This window comes from Pogona vitticeps, chromosome 5 (genome assembly GCF_051106095.1).
Source record: "Pogona vitticeps strain Pit_001003342236 chromosome 5, PviZW2.1, whole genome shotgun sequence".
Taxonomy (NCBI): Eukaryota; Metazoa; Chordata; class Lepidosauria; order Squamata; family Agamidae; genus Pogona; species Pogona vitticeps.
In genome coordinates, this window is record NC_135787.1 from 45,751,428 (window position 1) to 45,774,663 (window position 23,236).

Sequence of the window (23,236 nt, forward strand, 5' to 3'; positions counted from 1 at the left end):
TAACGTGGAACACCCATTTAAAGTACTCAGGGAAATACAGATACAGTACTGTACTATGTAGTTGTGTGCAGTCAAGTCAATTCTGACTTATGGTGACCCTTTTGGGTGTTTTCTGGGTAGAGAGTCCTCAGAAGTGATTTATCATTCCCTTCTTCTGGGACACTCTAGAACTGTACAGTTTGCCCAAGGCCATACATGCTGGCTTTTTCCTCAAGAGGCACAGTGTAGAATTGAACTTTCAACTTCTACCTAACTCATTGAGTTATCCAGCCAGGCTCAGATAGTATATGTATACAATAAAACCTTCAATGGGGCCATGCCACATTAGGGTTTGTTTGTTTTTCAAATGAGGTCTTCAAAACATTTTTGTAATGATGGTCTTTTTCTGTACATAGACAAGAAACAAGCAGGAAAGATGTTATTACCGGAAAATATGGTGTCCTTCATTAGATTAAAAAAACAGTTAGGGGGTATTTTTATTAATCTGTAAGAGGTTTTCAGACCTCTTTAATTCTCCTGTGTATAATCCCTTTTAATGTGCTTTTTCCTGGTTTGAAAAATAACTGATGCTTTCACCCTCTCATAAAAACTTCTAAATGTCAGCCTAAGCAGTACAGATTATTCTCTGTGAAACTTGTGAGTGCCAAAAATATGGGCCTCATTATATGCAAACCTGATGCCTTTCAGTTTGTATTCCAGAATGAGTCACTAATGCTTCAAGCATTTGTGAAGTAACTTAATATTCCTAAAGCATAAGAAATGAAAGTAAGGGTGAAAACAGCCCCTGTAGTAGCAGCATGCTTAAATTTTGCACAACAGGCATCAGTCTTTCAAGATGTACATTGTTTATTAGATCCCCGATCCATCAACAGGAATCAAAGTATGAACATTTAGAATTTACAAATTCCTGAATCTTGAGTTTTGTTCTCAGTACCAGAAATGCCATAGTTTTTTTTTTTTAAGCCAGAATCTATAAATTCTCTTAAAAGTATTTGCCTGCTCTTGCATTTGTATTTTGTTAATCACCACCCGGCTCCCTTTTATCTCAAATCTATTTGTATTTGCCCTAAGCCAGGAGTAGGCAACTTTGGAGCCATTTTTTGCCTCCCCCTTTCAAATCCGCAGTGGGCCACATTCACCCAAGTTTAAGAAGCAGAAGTGGACAGAAGATTGCTTCCAGTTCTTTAAAAACATTGTTTTCGGCCTAAAATACAGGATGGGGAGATGGACGAAAGGCTTTTATATGGCCAATCGCGCCCCCTGGAGTCTTCTGAGGGGACATTTAGGCAGTTTTTTTCCACCAAAACTTTTCCTCTCTCAGTTGTATAATTAGAGGTTGGGGTTCAGGAGAGTCCTTTGTCTATTCCTTTGCTTTTCTTAAACAGTTGAGAGTTAGAAATCCTTGGTATCTATTGCAAATCACATAGAGGTCTGGATCTACTTTCTATTACACCAGCGTTGAATTGTATTTCTTTGTGTTTATAGAAGTATGATAATTTTTGCTACAATAGTTAATTTAAAGAAATATAGTTGCAAAAACATGTATTCTATCAAATACAAGCTTCACAAATAATTTATTCACTGTGCACTATCATGGTGTTTCCCCCCCTGAATTTTGTAATGAAAATTTTGCGACTATAGGAGATGAACAATGCAATTGTATGTGCTATCTACTCAGAAGAAAGTGACTCTCAGTGTAGTGGACAAGGATGTCAGATTACAATCGTACACCTGCTCTTGGTTGTAAGCCCTATTGAATAAAGTACATGCCTTACTTCTGAGTAGACATGCATAGGATTGCAGTTCTAAGAAGTACCTGAAAATCTATAAACCTGCAGCTGTTTTGGAGAGCTTGGTCTAATAAACAGGCAGCCGATATAGCATGGAGAATTGCTTGGTCTGCTTTTTAGACTTACTAGAATTGAAAGACAAACTACCAAATACCTATTAACTCCAGGGACTGATGGCCAATTTAAAACATCAGTCCACTGAAATATATAATAGCACATCCTAATAACTTTTGGGAAGCCCCCTCATCCTGAACTTTTTATGTGTTGCGGTCACATTGCTGTGAGTTTAGGGGCATGACATATTAAGGATCAGTTTGCTTTTAATCAGAGATATTGCTGTTCTAACTGTGGTCATGCTTTTCCTCTCCGTAATTAGCTGATGGAATTTTACTGTCAGTCTTGTGAGACAGCCATGTGCCGGGAATGTACAGAAGGCGAGCATGCAGAACACCCCACAGTACCTCTCAAGGATGTCGTAGAGCAGCACAAGGCTTCTCTTCAAGCGCAGTTAGACTCTGTCAACAAAAGGTATGAAACTCTATAATGCATGTTCTGAGATTAGAGAAGTGCATTCTATGGCGAAGCAGTTTATGTCATACTGAAAATAAAAGTGAAACATAGTTTCTAATATAAGTGAGGTGTCGTTTTTCTAACCTGCTTTTAAAAGCAGCTGGAGACATTATTGAATGTCAGTGTCAGCCAGCTGCAGGTCTTAGTAATGGTGGAGGAAGGGGGAGAAGAGACAGGAAAAACAACAACTTGCCTTCCCATCTCTACAGTTTCTTGTATAGTACAGATGTAGAAAGTGTATAAGTTGCAACATTATTTTTATGCCTCTGCTGAAACTTTCACCAGTCTACAATGGAAAACAACAATCCTGATTCATATCCCTGTTATTGTTATTTAATTACAGTACAGTACGCTTTCTTTTTTATTTACTAAGAAGATAATTGGATGAGACTTATAGGTTTAAGACACATTGACTGGAATATGGTAAAACCATGGTTTAGCACTACAAGGACTGATCCTGTGTAAGTGTTGGGCTCCTGCTCCCCTCTCATCTCAAATAACTGTAGTTTGTCCAAGTTTAGATGACACAACAAGCTGCATTTAGTCTAAAATAGAACCCAACTGTTTCTTGTTTATCTGTTTAATGAAGAAAAGAAAGGGAACTCCCAAAGCTAAGATTTGCACAGGCTTGTCCTCTTGATGCTAAACTACAGTTTAGTGTCACATACTAATATAACCATCAAGATCTGTGTTTTACATTATTTCATTTGACTTTATCTAAGAACTTCAAGACAAATACTGTCAATGTACTTCTCTGCAGCCTGCATTCTTTTAAGGCTTTGTCATGTTTCTTTCTCCCCTTTCACCAGTTTTCTAAACTGCTAGAAAGGTCAGGTTGAGAACATTATAGCAAATACGTTGAAGATTTATAAACACATAAACTGAACCATAAACTCATGCTGTCCTAGACATTTCTGTGTGTGTTATGTGCTACCAAATCTTCTGACTAATTTCAACCCTAATAGGGCTAGGTAAGAGATTTTTTAAAAATTCATGTATTTTTACTTTTAAGAACTTTAATAGTTTTTTTTAGGGAAATGAGATTTAAGGAGTATTTTTACCAGTTCAAACCACCAATGAGTTTCCATGGCCAAGCAAGTACTTGAATCAAGATCTCCTGAATCCAATTTCATTTCTCTATCCACTGCACTACAATAATTCTTTCCTAAGACATTTCTAGGATTCATTTTTGTTTTTAGGCTACCTATTGCAGCATGTCTACTCACTGTAGTCTCATAACTATGTTAATAAAATAATTCAGCAACAATACGTTAATTTATGCACGACTACATAGAGACATTCCCATGGGTGGCCATGGGCAAAGATGTCCCTACAGCTCGAAACCTGACAGATAAAATGCCACCACTCCTGCATTCAGGATCTGTGTTAATTCAGGATAAAATGGATTCAGGAACTAGATAACCATATCAGAACAAACACATTCTATTTTGTTCTTGTTTAGTTGTTTAGTCGTGTCCGACTCTTCGTGACTCCATGGACCAGAGCACGCCAGGCCCTCCTGTCTTCCACTGCCTCCCGGATTTGGGTCAAATTCATGTTGGTAGCTTCAGTGACACTGTCCAACCATCACGTCCTCTGTTGTTCCCTTCTCCTCTTGCCTCCACACTTTCCCAACATCAGGGTCTTTTCCAGGGAGTCCTCTCTTCTCACGAGATGACCAAAGTATTGGAGCCTCAGCTTCAGGATCTGTCCTTCCAGTGAGCACTCAGGGTTGATTTCTTTCAAAATTGATAGGTTTGTTCTCTTTGCAGTTCAGGTTTGCTTTTATATCAAGAGCTCTCTAGCAGCTGCAGTGGATCACATCAGCCAATCATTGGCAGACCCAGACAGACTCTTCTGCAACCTACAGTATAAGCACTTGCCAGACAAGCTGGCTACTCTCACAATTTAGTTGCTTCTCCTTTATAAATATTGTTGTTGATGATGTTGAAGGTTTAAAGCTAGAGATGAGATAGGTTCTCAAGCTGGAAACAGCCTAACCATCATTAAAATTTATAACTGCCAAAAGCTCACAAACCCAGTCAAAATGAAAACTATTAGGAACATGCAAAACTAGGAAAGCAGAAAGGTATGTATGTTTTAGCATTTAGTGCTTAATAGATTTGCTCCTGATCCACATTTCCTCCTATTGCTATGTCAAAACAATGAGGACTGTGTTTATTACAGGCCATGTAACACAAAGCACTGAGCTTGCACCCTCCTCTCTCCTTCCTCCAACATGGCTGGAAGGAAGGCGAAACTAGACTTTTATTTTACTTCAGCAGATCTTTAATTTGTTCTTGCATGTGAACCATGAATGTGTTATATGTAGTGTATAGATTACATGTTCTTATCCACATAAAGCTAAGTTTAGCATTAGTTGAACATTATCTGTGAAATCCCCTTATAATATAAGAAGTCCCTAAATAAAGACTTGGTGCCTAAATAAAAAAGAGGGTGGGAGGAATCATGCAGTTGTTGCTGGAATCTGAATGGTATTTATACATTTAAAAAGTTTATTCACTAAAATAAAAATTCCATAGTATAACAATACTATATCATATGACTTTATGATGTTCATTATTACATTCATATCCAGTCTTTCTTCCAGTAATATCAAGATAATGTACATGGCCCTCCTCCTTCTCACTTTATTTTCACAACCAGCTTGTGAAGTATGTTAAGTGGGAATGTGTGACAAGCCTGAGGTCAGCCAGTGAATTTCATGGCTGAATGCATATTTGGACCCTGGTCTCCCGAGTCCTTGTCCAACATATTAAAGTGGTTCTACAAGAGTCCTTTAGAAGGTAGAAGGGTGGCAATACTGTTTGAATCAGAATTCCCTATATTTTCCAACAGGCTTCCTGAAATAGATTCTGCACTTCATTTCATATCTGAAATTATACATCAGCTGACCAACCAAAAGACCAGCATTGTAGATGAAATTCATTCCACATTTGATGAACTCCAGAAGACTTTAAATGTCCGCAAGAGTGTGTTACTTATGGAACTGGAAGTGAATTATGGTCTTAAGCATAAAGTAAGATCCCTTGCTCATTGTATTAAGTTGTATTGGTTTTTAACTAATGAGTACACAATGATAGCAGGATTTACATGGCTAAAATCTCAACTTCTTTAGCTAATGCCACAGTTGCACCAGGGAACTGTTCCCCTATTCTAACAATACTTTCCATACCTTTGTTATACTGAATTGCTGTCACGTGGTATATATATCTGGATGAATGTTCCCATTTGTTTTTATGTTATGAATTCATTTTTCTTCTATTTGAAACATTATGGCTGGCTAGCTGAGTCTGTCGAGATTGAAGTTGGGTTATGACATTCTTGGCTGCCATACTGCAGTTTGACCACTGCGTCATGAGGCTCCTTCCAGTTTTCCAACATGGCAGGGGATGGGTGAGAATCTAAGACTCCATATTTATTATTAGACCTGTTTATAAGCAGGGAGGGGGATGAGGCTGTGCATGCTGAACCTGCTTCTGAACTTGCCTCCTCAGTCTCTGATCTCACCATGTTGTGTAGCAAGGCTGAATGGCATCAGTGTAGATAGTAATAAAGAGGGAGAAAAGAGAACCAACCTCTAGGATTGTGACTAGATATATCCCATGGCATATGGAAACTTGCTGCTTCCTTTATTGCTAGATCTAGCATGACGTGACCATGGTGTATTCTTCTCTGTCTAGGTCTTACAGAATCAGCTTGATACCCTACTGGAAGGGCAGGAAAATATTAAAAGCTGCAGCAATTTTACAGCCCAGGCACTCAACCATGGAACTGAAACAGAAGTCCTACTTGTTAAGAAGCAAATGAGTGACAAGCTGAATGAATTGGCTATCCGAGATTTCCCATTGCAGCCCCGTGAAAATGATCAGCTAGATTTCATAGTGGAAACAGATGGGCTAAAGAAGTCCATTCATAATCTGGGTACTATTTTAACCACAAATGCAGTAGCTTCCGAAACGGTGGCGACAGGTGAAGGACTGAAGCAGACAGTAATAGGGCAGCCCATGTCAGTCACAATCACTACGAAGGACAAGGATGGCGAGCTCTGCAAAACTGGGAATGCTTACCTCACCGCAGAGCTGAGCACACCTGATGGGAGTGTGGCAGATGGAGAAATACTTGACAATAAAAACGGCACTTACGAATTTTTGTACACTGTTCAGAAAGAAGGGGACTTCACGCTTTCATTGAGACTCTATGATCAGCATATTAGGGGCAGCCCATTCAAACTTAAGGTGATCAGATCAGCAGATGTGTCCCCCACCACTGAAGGAGTTAAAAGGCGTGTTAAGTCTCCAGGCAGTGGCCACGTGAAACAGAAAGCTGTAAAAAGGCCAGCTAGCATGTATAGCACTGGCAAAAGAAAAGAGAACCCGATTGAAGATGATCTGATCTTCAGAGTAGGTAAGAAGGAGATTTCTCTTGCAAATTTGTAAGAATTCACTGTCTGGTTGCAAACAATCAGGGTGGTTATAAATCAATAACTTTTTTAAAAAAATCAAATTGATTTAAATCATGATTTAAATCACAATTTTAAAAAATTTTGGTTTTTTCATAAATCATGATTTTAATCAAATCCACCCTGCAAAATACACTTAATATTGCCTTATTTCAGAACAAATGCCAACAAGGAACTTGAAATTGTTCCAATTAAAGTATTGTAGAACTTTCCACACAATGAAGGTTTTTCAGATTAATTAACTGTAGGTGAAAAATATTAAGGGGTCTCAGTTACAGATTTTCAGCCTAATGGTTCCCTTATGCCAGACTACTTAGATAGGTGATTAAGAACTCTTTAACTGTATGCAGATGTAAGAATGGAAAATTGACCCTATGTACATTATTTATGGAATCCAGAACCTCTGAGGCAGCATTTTTGAAAATTACACTGCTGAGAAGAATAGTAGAAAAGATTATTTTTTAAGGTATTTCTTTTTTCAGATATTGGAGGACTTGTCAATGGTTTATGACACAAACAGCAAATGCAACTAGTTTATAGACAGTGATCTGAATTTAGTGTTGCTACAAATCAATGATCTGTTTGCAAACAGTTATTGGTCACCCATGGTTACTGTTCAAGGACTGGAGCATCTCGCTGAGAAGGAAAACAATATACAGATTAAAACTTTACTAATGAAGGTCTTTTCCCTCCAACTGTAGATATAATTTACTAAATAGTGAAAATAACATGATAGCACTTGTTTTGGGATATATGCCTCTACCGACAGGTCTGCAGATCCCACCTCCATGTTCAGTGACTAAATCCATTCTAGAGCATAGCTCAAATATACTAAAACAATCATCTGCCTCTGGGACCTCAGTTCTCGCCTCTCAGAGGATAGACTGTTGTCTGCCCAATAGATTCTTGCCTGTCCAGGGGAGACACAAAGAACACATGAGTAATTTCAGATAATTTAGCTTAGCTATGTCCATATAAGGGAAGGACACCAAAGAGGGGGAGATTTAAGCTTATTTTCCAGAAATGATTGGAGGGGTATATATATTTTTTGCAACTTTCAACTACAGAAGATTGTCCGAAAGGTTAAAAAAAGAACCTTTGATTGCAGAGATTTACCACGTATAAGTACGTATAAGACAGGCGATTATCTGGTTCTTAACAAAGGGGGAGAACCTTTATAAAGAAGATGAGCTCAAGCTTTAGATGGCATTTAAAGCAGTTCTTCAAAAGGTCTCTTGAAATCTCAGAGCTTTCCATGGACAATCAATACATTACACAATGTAGGTTTGATTAGACTTTAGACTCTGAGAACAACTGGACATTTAACTATTTCAGATACAATGGGGCAATGTCTCTTCCATTTCATTGGAGGCTTTGGTGGGAAACATAGGAGAAAGGCTTTTTCACCTGCCTACCTTCCCTGTGAGGTGACTGCTTCCCCACTAAATTGGGACCATGCTGGTGGCAGCTGGAAGACTTCAGCTGATTAGGACCAGCTGTTCCTTCCACCCTAGGACCTTCACCTTCCTGGTAGGTGGAGGGTAAAAGGGCAGAGCCTGCTAGTTGGGGTCACTACTTTGAGGAGACATAGGGGCAGATGTGAGGAAGTGAATGGGAACACAGACCTTAGGTGAGATACAAAGGCCTGTCAAATCATCCACAGTAAGGGTGTGGGTTGAGTGTGCTGGAGATTGCCTCCAGAAGCCCTGAGGGTCCAAAAGGAGGAATTGTGCGGTGGCCAGGGTAGAGCTGAGCACTTGGAGTGTCTGCAGGCTGGAGAGGGTAGTGACCAGAGAAATACCCTAATGTAGCTGCTGGTGTAAAAGGAATTGAACATACCTTCTGCAGGTCATGCAGTTTTGTGTGACTTCCCCTGAAACTGTTGCTATATTTGCTGGGGAATGCAAATACATTAACTTGCTGCACTTTTACACTTGCAACGGATCCTGTACTTAGAAATGTGCCCTGGTGAATCTCAGGAGAGGGGAGGAGAATGGGGTCCTCCTACGATACTGCTGCTAAATGCCAGGTCAGTCCATAATAAACACTGTCCATGATTTGATTTGTAGATGAAGGGGCTGATGTGGTGAGTATTACTGAGATCTGGGTGGATAAGCTGGGTGGTGTTTCTGTCTCAGCTATGACTCCACCTCCTAATATACTTGATTTAGCAGCAACATAGACTGGGAGATGGGGAAATTTGCAGTCGCCCATAAGGACGGCATCTCTCTCAAAAGGAAGCCTTTAATAAATCCTGCTATTATTACCAAAGGGTGGATCAATCGGACTTAAATCAGTACAGTGGTGCCTCAACTTGTGACCATAATCCGTTCCAGAAGATGGACGTAACTCGAAATGGTAATAAGTTGAAGTACCGTTTCCCACTGAAATGCATTGGAACATGATTAATCCATTCTGGAAAAAACAAACCACACACACAGAGAGAGCAAACTGCGTTGGAAGGTGCTGGGGCTTTGAAAAAAGAAAGAAAACAAACAAACAAAAAAATAAACAGCAAAGCAAGCCCCGGAGCTGGGATGCCAAAAAAAAAATCACGATAAAACAAAACACAGCACAGAAATATAACTCTCCACAGCCTAAAATCACACTGCAAAAACATCTAGAACAGTTTTTAAAAAGCAGAAAACAGCACCTTACCTTAACAGGCAGTTCCAAGCCTCCCTGCAAACAAAACACATGCTCAGATCACACTCTCTCTAACTGCTGGGGCGAAAGAGCTACAAAGAAGCAGCCTCCTCACCACCTACAGTTAGAAATTTGAATTGCCTGCCTTTTTCTCCCCCCCCCCGCCTTTTTCTGTTTGTAAAAGGCGCAAGTAGAAGCAAAATTTTGCAGCTGGAGCTGGTCATAGCTCAAAATGGTCATAAGTAGGGACGGTGTTAAGTCGAGGCACCACTGTATTCATTTAATGTAGCATTTCTTGGTTTCATATTTATATAGAGTGTATTACAAATCTGAGGCTGTTCCTTGGGCCTTAAAGTTTGGGATTTTTGCACTATTTAACTTTCTCCTCAGTCTGGGTTGCATTTCTTGTTTCCTTTAGGTACCAAAGGGAGAAACAAAGGAGAGTTTACAAATCTTCAGGGAGTAGCTGCATCTACAAATGGGAAAATATTAATAGCAGACAGCAATAATCAGTGTGTACAGGTATGATTATCTTGTTGCTGTCACTGGTGGTTTTCAGATGACAGATATTCATGGAAACACAAGACTGATCACACACACAAACAAGACATATTATTTGAACTATGAATTTAAAGGATGTAAAAGGGATGCTGCTGCTTATGTATGTATGTATGTATGTATGTATGTATGTATGTATGTATGTATGTATGTATGTATGTATGTATGTATGTATGTATGTATGTATGTATGTATGTATGTATGTATGTATGTATGTATGTATGTATGTATGTATTACTTAAATTTGTATACCGCTCCCCATTAGTGCTGAAACACTACTCCAGGAGGTTTAAAATAATAAAACACGATACAGTAAAACTAAAACTATTAAAACCAGAATTACTTCTATCTAACATGTCAAAGGATGGTTCAAACACTTTTTCATTTTTTTATCTATTTACATCTGTATCCCAACTTTGGTCTAAATAAATTAAAGTGAAAAGCACTTTTAAGTGTTTTGAGGGATATAATCTCAAGTTGTGCTGATCCTGAGTGTACAATAATGTGTTAAGCAAATGCATGTTTTCTTAAAGCAGGGATCTCCAAACTTTTCACCGTGAGGACCACATCACATATTTTCCACATTTTCAAGGGCTGCAGGAACACGCACGCAAGCTCTTGTCAGAATAAACAGACAGGCTTAAGAGAGTTCTGCTTCTAATAATGATTTAATTGTATGATCTAATATATATTTATATGGTCTGTTTGTTTCTTCTTGAGACTTGCAGGTCAATTCCCAGCTTTTCTGACCAACTGAATTTTCTTATTCATCTTACCCTAATAATTTTGTTTCCCAAACTCACTAGAACAGAAAGATGCTTCTCTCTTTTCTTTGGGCACAAAGTGTTGTGTACTGTGTTCCGCTGTATAGGCCTTTTCAACTGCAACAAATAGTCTGTGCTTCCCTATCCAAGCTTTGCCAAAGACTGGGTGTTTAGAATCAGCATAGAATAAGATACACATGCCTGCTTTGACAAAGAGCACCAACCCACAGTACAGTACAGTATATGGAATTTCCTAGATCTCACCCCCTTTTGTTTCTTCTGACGAAACATTCTGTTTGATCCTGTAAAAAAATGTGCGTGCAGATGTAGACATTTGAAGGCCTGGACAAAGCACTTTAAAATGTGTTTAAAAAAAAAAAATCCTGTCCTGCCTGGGTTTTGGTGCATGAAAACTTCTTTTAAGGTGAAAGTGGGGAGTGAATTTTATTCACTTCCCTAAGCAGCTCACAAGACTCTGTTTTGAGGCATGCATGAATCTGACAATGATATAGAATTGCTTGTTGCGCTTGTGTTCTTCACCATATGCCTTCTGAGTCATGGAAGTCAGGGTGTAACAGTGAATGTCTCTCAAGACGTACTTGTGTCACAGGGTTGCTGTCAGGAGAAAACAATGGGCAAACTAGGAGTCATGTATGCTGCCATCAGCTCTTTGGAGAGAAAAAAAAATGAGGTGCCAATATTATAACCAAAAAGTGAGTGGAGCCACTGAACATTCTGTTTTGATCAGGCTCTTCTCCCGGTATTCTCGCAGGATTATTTCTGCAAATTTTAGGATTTAATCCCAAAACAATCCAAAGCCCCCCACTTGAATGTTTTCATTTTGGCTTATATAAGCAATTCAGAACTTGAGCAGAGGGAATTGCAGGAAAATTGTGATGCACAATTCAAAGCTGTGCAAGTGCAGAAGCTTCCTATTTTATTCTATGAAGCAAAACACTCCATGTCTACATAAAGATTCTCCCTGCTGTGGGTAGAGTGTCTTCTTGATCACAGGTGACAGGAGGAAGCCCTTCATGGAGACCTTCTCAGAACTTTTTATATGCCCTATCTTAAGTTGTAACTGTACTTAATTGAAACATACTTTATAAAGCAACTTTTTATTTTTTAAAAAATAGATATTTTCCACTGATGGTCAGTTCAAGAGTCGCTTTGGTATCCGTGGACGATCTCCTGGTCAGTTGCAGCGGCCTACAGGAGTAGCTGTGCATCCATGTGGTGACATCATTATTGCTGACTACGATAATAAATGGGTTAGCATATTCTCCTCTGATGGAAAATTTAAGGTAAGTTTAAAGTACAAATGCAAGGTTCAAGGTTTTCTTACATTACAATATCATCAATTAAACAGTAGCCCAGTTCTGTCATTTACAAAAGGATTAATTTGAAAGGGTGAGCTGTTTTATCCCCTGACAATTTCTTTCTCTGCTGGAAAGTGTAAGAAAGCCAGTACTGATAACCCTAAACAAGAGGGTAGGTTCATGTGGGAGAGAATGGACCTTTGGATATCCTGCTCCCAAATTTGTAAGGACTTTAATTAGCTTACCAGAACTGGCAACCAATTGAAAGCCAACACACATGTTTAACAGGGGGCATTGTATGCTCCCAGTAAGCAGCTGAAGTCCGTAATTGGGCTGCCATGTTGTGGACAAGCTGAAATTTCTAGGTAACGCTTCGCATAGAACACCTAATACAATTAAAACATTTATTACTGTGTCTAGATGCATACATGCTAAAGAGAAAATTAACCTGTCTGTTTGTTCCTGTAGACAAAAATTGGATCTGGAAAACTTATGGGACCAAAAGGTGTTTCTGTGGATCGCAACGGACACATCATTGTAGTGGACAACAAAGCATGTTGTGTGTTTATCTTCCAGCCTAATGGGAAAATAGTAACTAGGTTTGGAAGTCGCGGCAATGGAGATAAACAGTTTGCAGGTATCACATGCTAGTTAAGATGCATCTCTTTTTCATCTCCTCCATGCCTCTAATTGACATTTCAGCATTCTTTGAGAAGCAATATCCTAACAATGTGCTGGGGCCCGCAGTATTTGCTTGGTCCTGTGACCAAACTTGCCCTGGATCAGGAAAGGTCAGCAGGATGAGTCAGCTGGTTTGGCCTTGCATTACCAAGGTTTTGCAGATGCCTTGGCCGTCTATCTGCCAAAGATGGCCCAGCCTTCCTTGCAGCTGGAGCTAGACAGTGACTAAACAGCTGCACAACTGCCAGGACAACCCCTTCCCATGTTGGGCAGCTCTGAAGTTGCAAGGAAGGCTATCAGTGCATCACATTCACCAGCGCAGTGTCACAGTCACTGTGGTGAGCTGAATTGTTGGAGCCTCCTTATGTGTTCCCCTAAAATGGAAGACATATGGTTGTGAAAAGTACTGAAGGTTTTGAGTAACATACAACTAAGAAGTAAGCATTACCTTAATATCTTTTGATTGTTACATGCTGAGTGAGTATTACTTTTCATGAATTAATCTTTCAGAATGCAATCTAGGGCAAGATTAAATGGTTTGGGTCTCTTTTGGGGGAGTAGCTTTTGCATTTTATATTAAACACATTCTTGATGCTCATGTTACAGTTAATGTTTAATCAGCTGCAGAAATGAGAGCCTCTGTTCTGTGCCAGAACTTGTACAGTCTTTGGTTATATACCAGCCTTTGCCTGAAAGTGCTTCAGGTAACTGCCCATGAATGTCCTAGATTTCATTCTATCCTCAAAGACAGTGGCGATAACAATCAGTGCTTATTACATTTTTAAATGTGAGCTGGATTCTTTTTGCATATGAGAAAAAAGTCTACAGACAGCATAACATAATTGCTTTGCAAAATCAGGCACAGAATTGCATAAAAAATGTAATCAAAATGGCAGGTTAGCAGAAATCTATTATAATTTTGCAAGTGTTATTGTGTATGTGACATAGGGTCACATGCAGATCCCCTTTTAGCTCAGAATTACCAGGCTGCTCCCCCCGCCCTCTTTGAAGCAAAGGTACAGGAAATCTAGATCTTTCCCACTCTGGATATAGTCCTGGCTAGGCAGTCAGGTTGATTGGCTAGAAAGGCAGTTCTAGGTGTTCCATGCTCTGGCCAACTGTGTTCCTGAGGGCGGCAGAAAATAGGACTTCTTTGTTGGGGCACCATCTCTGTGTAGACATCATCTATTGTGGGTTGAGTTGCACAGCTCAATGTGCAATAAATTATGTCTACACACAATTCATAAATTTTAGAAGTGGTCAGAATCCTATTCATTGTGCCCAAGAATGTAACAAATAGGGTTCTGACCATGTATAAAATTTACAAACAGTGACCAGGATGCAATTAGGCACATATATTGGCAGAAAGGAACCTGTCAGCAGAGCCAAGAGAAGATGATTTCTTTCCCTGCTGCACATTTGCTGCAAAGAAGAACATTCTCCTCCTGTCCCTGTTCCCCACAATCCCTTACACCACTCAAGACTCAGTTGTGGGGGTTCTTTGGCAGCCCTTCAGAATACAGTTATCAAAATGGGCAGAGGTTGTGTCTGTCAGAAGACTGCCTCCTTCATATCCTTATTTATTTTATCATAATTTATTTTATTTATATAACTTATATGCAGCCCACACTACCCAAAGGTTTCTGGGCAGCGTGCAACAATTAAAATACAATTAAAAAAATAAAACAATTAAAAATATATACTCTAAAAATTGCCATCAGGACCCACAGTTGATATTATTTCAATTAAAAGCCTTCTGGAACAAGAAGGTTTTGACCTGGCGCTGAAATGTCATCAGCGTCGGTGCCAGACGAATCTCAGTCGAGAGGGTGTTCCATAGTCTGGGGGAGTTGCCGAAAAGGCCCTTTGTCTACAAGCCATCCCTCTTACCTCCTTGAGGGACGGCTCTTGCAAAAGGGCCCCCTGGCTAGATCTAAACTGCTGCATAGGTTCATATGGAAGGAGGCGGTCCTTCCAGGGCAAAAGCCATTTAGGGCTTCATATGTCAAAATAAGCACTTTGAATTGGGCCTAGGCAGCAACTGGTAGCCAATGTAATTTAATCAGAATCGGCTTGATATGTCCCCTAGCGGCCCCACCACTTACCAGCCATGCAGCTCGATTCTGGACCAGTTGCAGTTGCCGGACTGCTTTCAAAGGCAGCCCCACGTAGAGCTCATTGCAGTAATCTATGTGAGATGTTACCAGTGCGTGTTTAACTGTTAAGAAACTCTGCTCGTCCAGTTAGGGCCGTAGCTGGTATAATTTCTGCAGCTGAAGGAAGGTGCCCCTGGCCACCGAGTCCAGAATTAGACCCCAGAGTTAGACTGGGGTCCAGAAGCACCCCCAGGCTGTGAACCCTGTCCCTTAGGGGGAGTGTAACCCCATTCAGGGCAGGGAAATGGCCCTACAGCCATTTTTATTAATATTGTAGTCACATCAATAAATTTTGATGTGACTACAATAAAACACAGAACATGATCGATTTTGTAATCTCCCACCATTATGGTCATCTTCTATCATGTACACTAGATCTAGCCCATGATCCCTCAAACAAGTTAGATTTGCCTCACAAAATACTATAAGGTGCAAAGCTGCAGTCCTCACAGCTAAATACCAATGATTTTGCAATAGAAGAAGTTTAAATAGAAAGTAGATTTAATTCCCATTCAGATTTTTCTTCAAGGCTTTGAGGTGTGTGTGTATTTCAGGAAGAACCACAGGGATATGCCTCCTGACTTCTGTGGTTTCATTTCTTAAAAAGTTATTAACAGCATGATAAATCCTTTAATTATAGGAGTTCGGAATCCCAAGAAAGGAGGAAAGAATTCCCATTCTTTTGCATATATTAAATAGGGTTTAAACAGTCTGATGCTTAACAGTGACATTGTGGTAAAATTGAAATCTTTGTGGAGAACAGCTAATCAAATTGTTTTAAATACTGGCAGGTAGCAACTTAATGTGTTGTTCTCTAGCATATATTACACTTGTCCAACTTCATATTTTTGCTGATGTTCTTAAATTATCATGTAGTAAATGATAGGAAAAAAAGGGGGGGAACACAGCAGATACTGGCCTCAGATGACAACAACGTCTCTCATGACCACAGCAGAGAGGAAAGGATTACATTTCACTTCCATGCCTATTCTAATCCTTTGAATTATTGGCCCGCAAATAATACTATTTACATTCTTAAAAAACTATATGTTACATGCAAAGACTTAACTCCAGTACATGCTGGCTAGAACCGGGCATATATTTCCAGCCATTGTGATCTTCCCAATCAGTTTGGAGAGTAAGAATTGAGAAAATGCCCTCATGATTAGAATGTTCTGAGAGAAATTCTGAGGGTTTGGGGGAGAGTAGCATAATACTGTTTATAGAATATGAGTCTGGCTCATATAAATTACTTTTTTCCCCTTCTCTCTTTACCCATATTGTAAAAGAAATTTTGCCAGCTGTGGCCATTAGCTGATTAGTTTGTGCATCTCCACACCCAAGTTCCTTTTGGCTTTCTTGTTTCTCCTGTGATGAATTATAATCGATACCAGGTTGTGAAAAGTGGCAAGGGTTTGTTTGGTGGTGGGTTTGTTTGTTTTTTGAAAGTGTAAAAAATTAGAGACTGGGCCTTACTAATATCCTCCTTCCAATAGCTATTTAAAGTAAGGCAGAATCCAACTGGATATTTATGCCAGTGTTGAATCCGATAGCATAAATTTAGCACCAGATTTTTACATTTCATCAGATGGTTGTAATTGGTTAATTGTTCTCCCTCCCTGGACTGTGCTTTATTTCTTTATTTCTGTTTTATTTCAGGCCCTCATTTTGCAGCTGTCAACCACAATAATGAAATAATTATTACTGATTTCCACAATCATTCTGTCAAGGTATGATGAGGTTTCTCAAGGAAAATAAAATCATGTTAATGAGCAGACATTTTTGTAATAATTAAATTCACTGATTCCGGTAAGAAAATTAATAACATGACCCTCGAGTGTTAGCCACCGTCAAGAGCTACCTGGTTAATTTTTAGAACCAGAGTAATGACTGAATTGTTCTCTCGGTTTGATGATTCTTTAAAAAGATCTTCAGGATAATTCAAGAAATGCCATGTTGTTCTCCATAAAGCATTCTCTAGAATCATTTCACATTGTAATTTTGACATGCTAGCTGTCATGGGACATTTGAAAAAGTTTAGTCAATTCAGATTTCTCATATTGCAGATGCATAAGAGACACAGGCAGTTGGCATTGTGGCCAGTTGTGCACCACTGGTTACATGGAAAAGTACACTAAGTCATTATCATTAGTCTGACTGGCAACAGCCACTCAAGATTTTGGACAGTAATGTTTTCCAGCCTTTCATTGAGATAGAAAAGATTGCAGCTGTGACATTTTAGAGGGAAATCATGTGGTCTGCCTATTAGTCCTGGCTTCTTCCTAAAAGGTTCATATATTATTTCTTCAAATGCCATATGTAGGAATTTTGTGGCTAAAATCCTCTTCTGTAAGTTGCACCATGTAAGGCAGATGGCATCATCAGCTGCAATGATTTTTCAGAAGCAAAAAATTTTCAATCCATCCCATAGGTATCAAGGCTCTCACTGAATCCTCTTGTTGAGCCATTGGGGGCCATATGATGAGAGGGGGAATCTTTAATTTGCGAAATTTGCAGAATTACTTTACCTTGGAACCTTCGGAGGGACAATTGGAATCTTTTTATTTCTGAAAAATTGATGGCAGCTGATGCATCAGCCTTACATGGCATAGCTATGCAAACAGGTTTTCGGCCAGTAAGTGGCCCTCTGTGAGATACGTTTCATATCACTAGGCCATCACATCAGAAGTAGTTAGCAGACAATTATGGTTTTGTTAGGGAATACAAATTCCCTTTGCCTATTTTCATATTTGGGATTATGTATAGGAGAGCCATCTGGCTGGATAGCTCAGTGAATTAGGTATCAAGCACAGCGCCAGAGGTTGAGAGTTCAGTTCCCTGCTGTGCATCCAGCCTGGGTAAAGGTAAAGGTAAAGGTAAAGGTTCCCCTTGATAATTTTTGTCCAGTCGTGTTCAACTCTAGGGGGCGGTGCTCATCCCCATTTCCAAGCCATAGAGCCAGCATTTGTCCGAAGACAATCTTCCGTGGTCACATGGCCAGTGCGACTTAGACACGGAACGCTGTTACCTTCCCACCGAGGTGGTCCCTATTTATCTACTTGCTTTTGCATGCTTTCGAACCGCTAGGTTGGCGGGAGCTGGGACAAGTGACGGGCGCTCACTCCGTTGCGTGGATTCGATCTTACAACTGCTTGGTCTTCTGACCCTGCAGCACAGGCTTCTGCGGTTTAGCCCACAGCGCCACCACGTCCCTGCCAGCCTGTGTGGCCTTGTGCAAGTTGCACAGTCCCAGGGCACTCCCAGAAGAAAGGAATGGTAAACCACTCCTGAGTACTCTCTACCTAGAAAACCCGGAAAAGTTGTGGCTTACAGTGCACAATTAAAATTATAGAACTACAGTGATATAACTGGATTTTCCTAAGTGGAACTTTCATAAATTAGGAGATAACTGCAGCATTCTTGTATAATGGAAAAGAAGAGTATGAATGGGTTGGTCTGATTTTGAAATTTCAGCCTGGTGGATAAGAGGCTAGTAATGAAATGTCAACAACCATGCGAGATGCAAATCAACAATTTATAATTCAATTATATTAATTTTAACAAAACATCTTTCTTAACTCTAGACGTTTTATTTATACTGGGTGGTTTGTAGTTAAAGCAATTATTCAGTGTCTGCCTAGTCCTGCCCCAGTTACCCCTTGTGTGGCATTTAACAACCATGTTTGTTACTGCTGGCACCAGCGGAAGATTCTTTTACTCTTCCTAACTACTGCACAGGAAAACAGATTTTCAGGGAAGGAAGGATTAACAAGGTTTCATTGTATGTAAGATACAGTATTTATGGAGTGGTTTTACCATTGCCACCCCCTCTCAATGAGTCTCCATGGCCCAGAAGGGGATTTGAACCCAGGTCTCTTGAGTTCTAGTCCACCCAGAAGTACCAAACCCCTGGTCCGCAGCCTGCTGCCGGTCCATGGCCTGGGCCAGACCAGACCGCCGAGACCGACCTCCTCCCCCCTGCACGCACTCACCCCCGCACAGCCCATTTGTGGCTGCGCGCATGCTCCAGAACACCTGTGCGAGTGCCGCCATTTGCATGGGCATGCTCATGCAAGAGAGCGGGTGCACTTGTTCGCGCACGCGCACAAGTGTGTGGGGACCGAAAAAGGTTGGGGACTACTGCACTATACTATCCACTACTTCACACTGGCTCTCTGAATATAATGCAGAGTTTTATCCTAAGTTTCCACTTAGACTCACTTGCAGTAAATTACAATATATATGTGAGTGTTTTCTTTCATATATATCAAACAATATTTAAAACCTCCTTTAGAACATAAAATAAGTTTCCTTACCACACAGCCATTCACAAATATGGAAACTTAAAGTATTGTTAGTCTGAACAGCAGAAGGAACAGAGTGATTTTAAATGTACTAAGTTAGTAGATATGGGAGCAGTACATGGAGATATATCTACTTTTTTGGTGTGTCTGTTTCAAAATTCAGGTTATGTACTATAAGAATCATCAGCATCATAAACTGTCAATTACTCATGTTTGTTGCACTCAGAGATTACAGAGAAAAATCGCCTTTTAGACCATAACACCCATTCTATAGGCTGCATGGCCATTTGTCAGAGGATTTGGGGAGTTGTAGTCTGAATTAGTTACTTTTCAGAGCTCAAGAGTGTATTTTTGAATTAGGTCAGGGGTCTCCAACCCCTGGTCCACAGCCTGTAGAGGGCCGTTGCCCTGGCAGGACCAGGCCATGGAGACAGATCTACAGCTCCCCACACATGAGTGTGCCCCATCTACCCTGAGCATGCACGCTCCACCCCCCGTGAGTACGCCCCCACCACCCATGTGGGCCCCACCCACCCGCAAGCACAGGGAGTGCCCTCCCCGCAAACTGAGCCCCCCCCCAATGGTTGTGAAAAGGTTGGGGGCCACTGTATTAGATGATTAACAGAGAGCATTGGTAATGGCATGCCTAAAAATCTTGTAAATAAAATAAATAAATAAATAAATAAATAAATAAATAAATAAATAAATAAATAAATAAATAAATAAATAAATAAATAAATAAATAAATAAATAAATAAATAAATAAATAAATAATACCATGGAGTACAGAAGTCATGTGGAGACCTTTTTAAGTAATTTCTATTTGATTCACATCAAAGGCAAATCAAGGCTGAGAGCATCTGGCACAGGCTATACCAGATGGTTTGCTTGTCACCATTAAGCTGCATTACAAGTGAGCAGTGTAACTCTTTCTTGGAGCTAAATGGCCAGTTCCAAATGAAGATGATTCTTTCCAACACCCACCCTCCCCCGCGGCCCAGACTTCTGAAGCTAGGCAGGAAATAATCGCTCCTATGGCTTGGATTAAAAGGAAAAAAGTCAGACCATAGGAGAGTCTGTAAAGCAGATCGTTGGCATAGTTTAGCAGCAGGGGGGCTGCAGTTTTGATAAACCTACAGCCTTGGAAGCAGGAATTGTTTAGCAATGCAGGATTTCCTAATAATTACAGGGATTGTTACATCTGTGGCCAGACTCCAGCAAACAAGAAAATAATGATGTTCAAAATATGGTCGAAAACTGGGAAGAATTTATTGCTGTCCCACTAATAAAATGGAGGGATAGTTAATATCTTTCTGAATTAAGATTCTTGGTTCCCAAAGCATAGCTAAACACATGGATATCAAAGCATGTTAAACTTGACTGGATTTCAGCTAATACTGCCCTTCCTCTTCTTGTCTCCTGGACAGTATTGGAATCGAATCATTGCTGTGTCATTTGCTTATTATATGTGCTCTTCTGTATGCCAGTTTTTTTAATACCTTACGTAGTGCCAGGAACTTTTTCTGCACTGATTTGTAACATAAATCAAAACGCCTTAAAGCGTGAACCAAATCTAACAGAAATGTCACCACATTTCAATAACATATGACAATCTATCACATACAGCCTATCCTATCCAAAATATGGGGTAGGAAAATCATTGCCAAAAAGGTGCAGTTTTTAAAATATGTTAATGAAACACATGAATTATATTGCAAACTTGTCATGAAGCCAAACTTTCATGTTTTATGCTTTTAAAAAACTAAACAAAACCAGTTTAATTTAAAATGTTCTTTATTTTCCTATACTGAGCCCCTTTTCCATGGAAGAGCTGCTAATAGCCATGAGGAGAGGTTCAGGGACAGGGCGTTCTCATATGGAAGCAGTGATGGCTTGTTCATTACGGCAAGCATGGCAATAGCCCATCTCAATTGCAGGCAAACCCTAGCTATCCCAAACGGATGCTGAGGCTCCCCAATTGGAGGAGAGGATGATGGGAAGCTTATTCAGCATACGTATTGGCCAGATGAGCAGGGCCATGTCATGCAGTTAGAATATATCCAACATCATCTGCAGCTGTGTGATGTAGGAGATAATCAGTAATAGTGAGAACACTATTTTTAAGGCAAGCTTGGTCCACTACCACTGATCTTCCCGCATTTAAAAAAAAGATAGGTAGGTTTTGAGGAATCCTGTAATGTAGTTTGAACCATGCCTATCCAGCAGACAAGCATCTTTGTTGCTAGCTATGTAGAAGGAGAAAAGTGAAGATCTCATAGGGCTCAACTGTTATAGATACCTTGGCAATAGGAAAAGACATAATTTAACTGCTGAAAATGTCTGAGTGTCACAGTAGGAACCTTTCATATTACCTTTAGCTTGGAAATTGACCTTTCTTGTTGTTGTTGTTTTTGTTTGGTTATGGGAGGGAAGCACAACATTTGATTGCAAGTATGATTGCTCAGACAGGAAATTCTGTCCAAGCCACATCTCTGAAACTCTAATGGATTTCATTTTCTAATGATGAGTAATAGAGGAAACACTAGAAGTGCTCTCTTGTTCCCTTTATGTTAGCAGCCCCAGGGCATGGTGTATCACTTTAGGATTTCTTGAAAAATATCATGCTAGTTCATTCTTGCACAGAATTTTCCCAGGCAGTATTATTGTTGGTGAATCTCGCCTTACCTGTATATTTGTCTGTGAGTTTTTATGTTACTGCCTGAGAAAGTAAATGTTTCTTTTTTCCCAAGATTTGATTTACATGGCTGAAAATAATAATTATATTTTTGAGGGGCGGGGGTGTTTTACTTAAATCACCAGGTGCCATATGATATAGAGATGAGTTAAATGCACCCCTAGACCTACCTGCAACCTTAACCCCAAGGCTGTTTTTATGGCCCTGGATATGCCTTATTAATAAAACATTTTCGTTTTATAATAAAATGGGGTGCAGGCCCCACAAGCCACTTTTAAGGGAAGTAACATGATCTTCCAGCAACACTTGGTTTTGCCTTTTTTCCTTCATAGTTTTGGCTGATGTGGGGGCATCAGTGGGTCCTCAAAGTAGAAAATTGGCCCCTAGGCCTCTGAGGTATCCTGGATAGACTGTAATATGATAATTGATGTATCTTTTAAACAGGTATTTAACCAGGAAGGTGAATTCATGTTGAAGTTTGGATCGAACGGAGAAGGAAATGGGCAGTTCAATGCTCCAACAGGAGTAGCTGTAGATTCTAATGGAAATATTATTGTAGCAGACTGGGGAAACAGTCGGATCCAGGTAGATAAAACTTAATTTTTCCTGTTCGATGTGTCTATACCCCTTCTTTTAAAGCTGAGGGATTTAATTCTGAAGGCTACTCAAGTGACTTTGGCTCCTGACGCAGCAGATCTCAAAAGTGTCCCTTGTCATTCCTGGCAGTAAAAATACAATAAAGAACAACGATTTGCTGCCCTTCCGTGTTACCCAAAATCTGCTGCTTGAGGCACCTGCCTCACAGAGTCTAATACTAGAGTCAGCTCTGCTTGCATTTTATCTTCAGGGCTAAAGTTCAGTTTGCCGTCTCTAATTTCCAAACATTTTCTAAAGCAGAATCTTAGGTATCCCTATACAAAATTAATCCCATTGATGATAGTGGGGCTTACACCCAGGTGAGTACTGCACCTTTTCTGCTCTTGTGAAAACACATACATAGATAATGGGAAGAAAAAAAGAAGGGGAGGCATGCCAAGTATTATACTGTACCATTTTAAAGATTAAGAATGTTATTTCAGTGTGAGTTTCAATGGGGATCAAATTCCACTTCCTCAGGAAGCAAAAGTATTTCCTCTCCTATCCTGGTGGGAAAAAAACTAAATGTGATGGGAAGGGGAACCTTTGGACAACAGGGCCTAATTTTGCCTACAGAGTGTCCGCAAGCAGCCCACTGAAGCTTTTTCTTTCCTCAAGCAACGTATCCCAGTCC

At 40.0% G+C, this 23,236-nt stretch overlaps 1 protein-coding gene and 1 long non-coding RNA gene across 15 annotated transcripts in view; one reads left to right on the forward strand and one right to left on the reverse strand.

The window, feature by feature from the left end:
- TRIM2 (tripartite motif containing 2) overlaps positions 1–23,236 on the forward strand; it is a 72,339-nt gene that overhangs the window by 44,150 nt on the left and 4,953 nt on the right. For all 14 annotated transcript variants that reach the window (XM_020781356.3, XM_020781363.3, XM_078394782.1 and 11 more), the window contains exons 4-11: positions 2,167–2,318; positions 5,220–5,400; positions 6,065–6,788; positions 9,908–10,011; positions 11,948–12,115; positions 12,599–12,767; positions 16,627–16,697; positions 22,411–22,551. In XM_020781356.3, coding sequence (XP_020637015.1) covers positions 2,167–2,318; positions 5,220–5,400; positions 6,065–6,788; positions 9,908–10,011; positions 11,948–12,115; positions 12,599–12,767; positions 16,627–16,697; positions 22,411–22,551 — 1,710 coding nt within the window. The remainder of the gene's footprint in view (positions 1–2,166; positions 2,319–5,219; positions 5,401–6,064; positions 6,789–9,907; positions 10,012–11,947; positions 12,116–12,598; positions 12,768–16,626; positions 16,698–22,410; positions 22,552–23,236) is intronic.
- On the reverse strand, positions 11,190–18,938 carry LOC144589641 (uncharacterized). Its single transcript, XR_013545887.1, has 2 exons — positions 18,188–18,938; positions 11,190–17,821 (listed from the first exon to the last, which is right to left on the reverse strand). It is a non-coding gene; the product is annotated as an uncharacterized LOC144589641 (long non-coding RNA).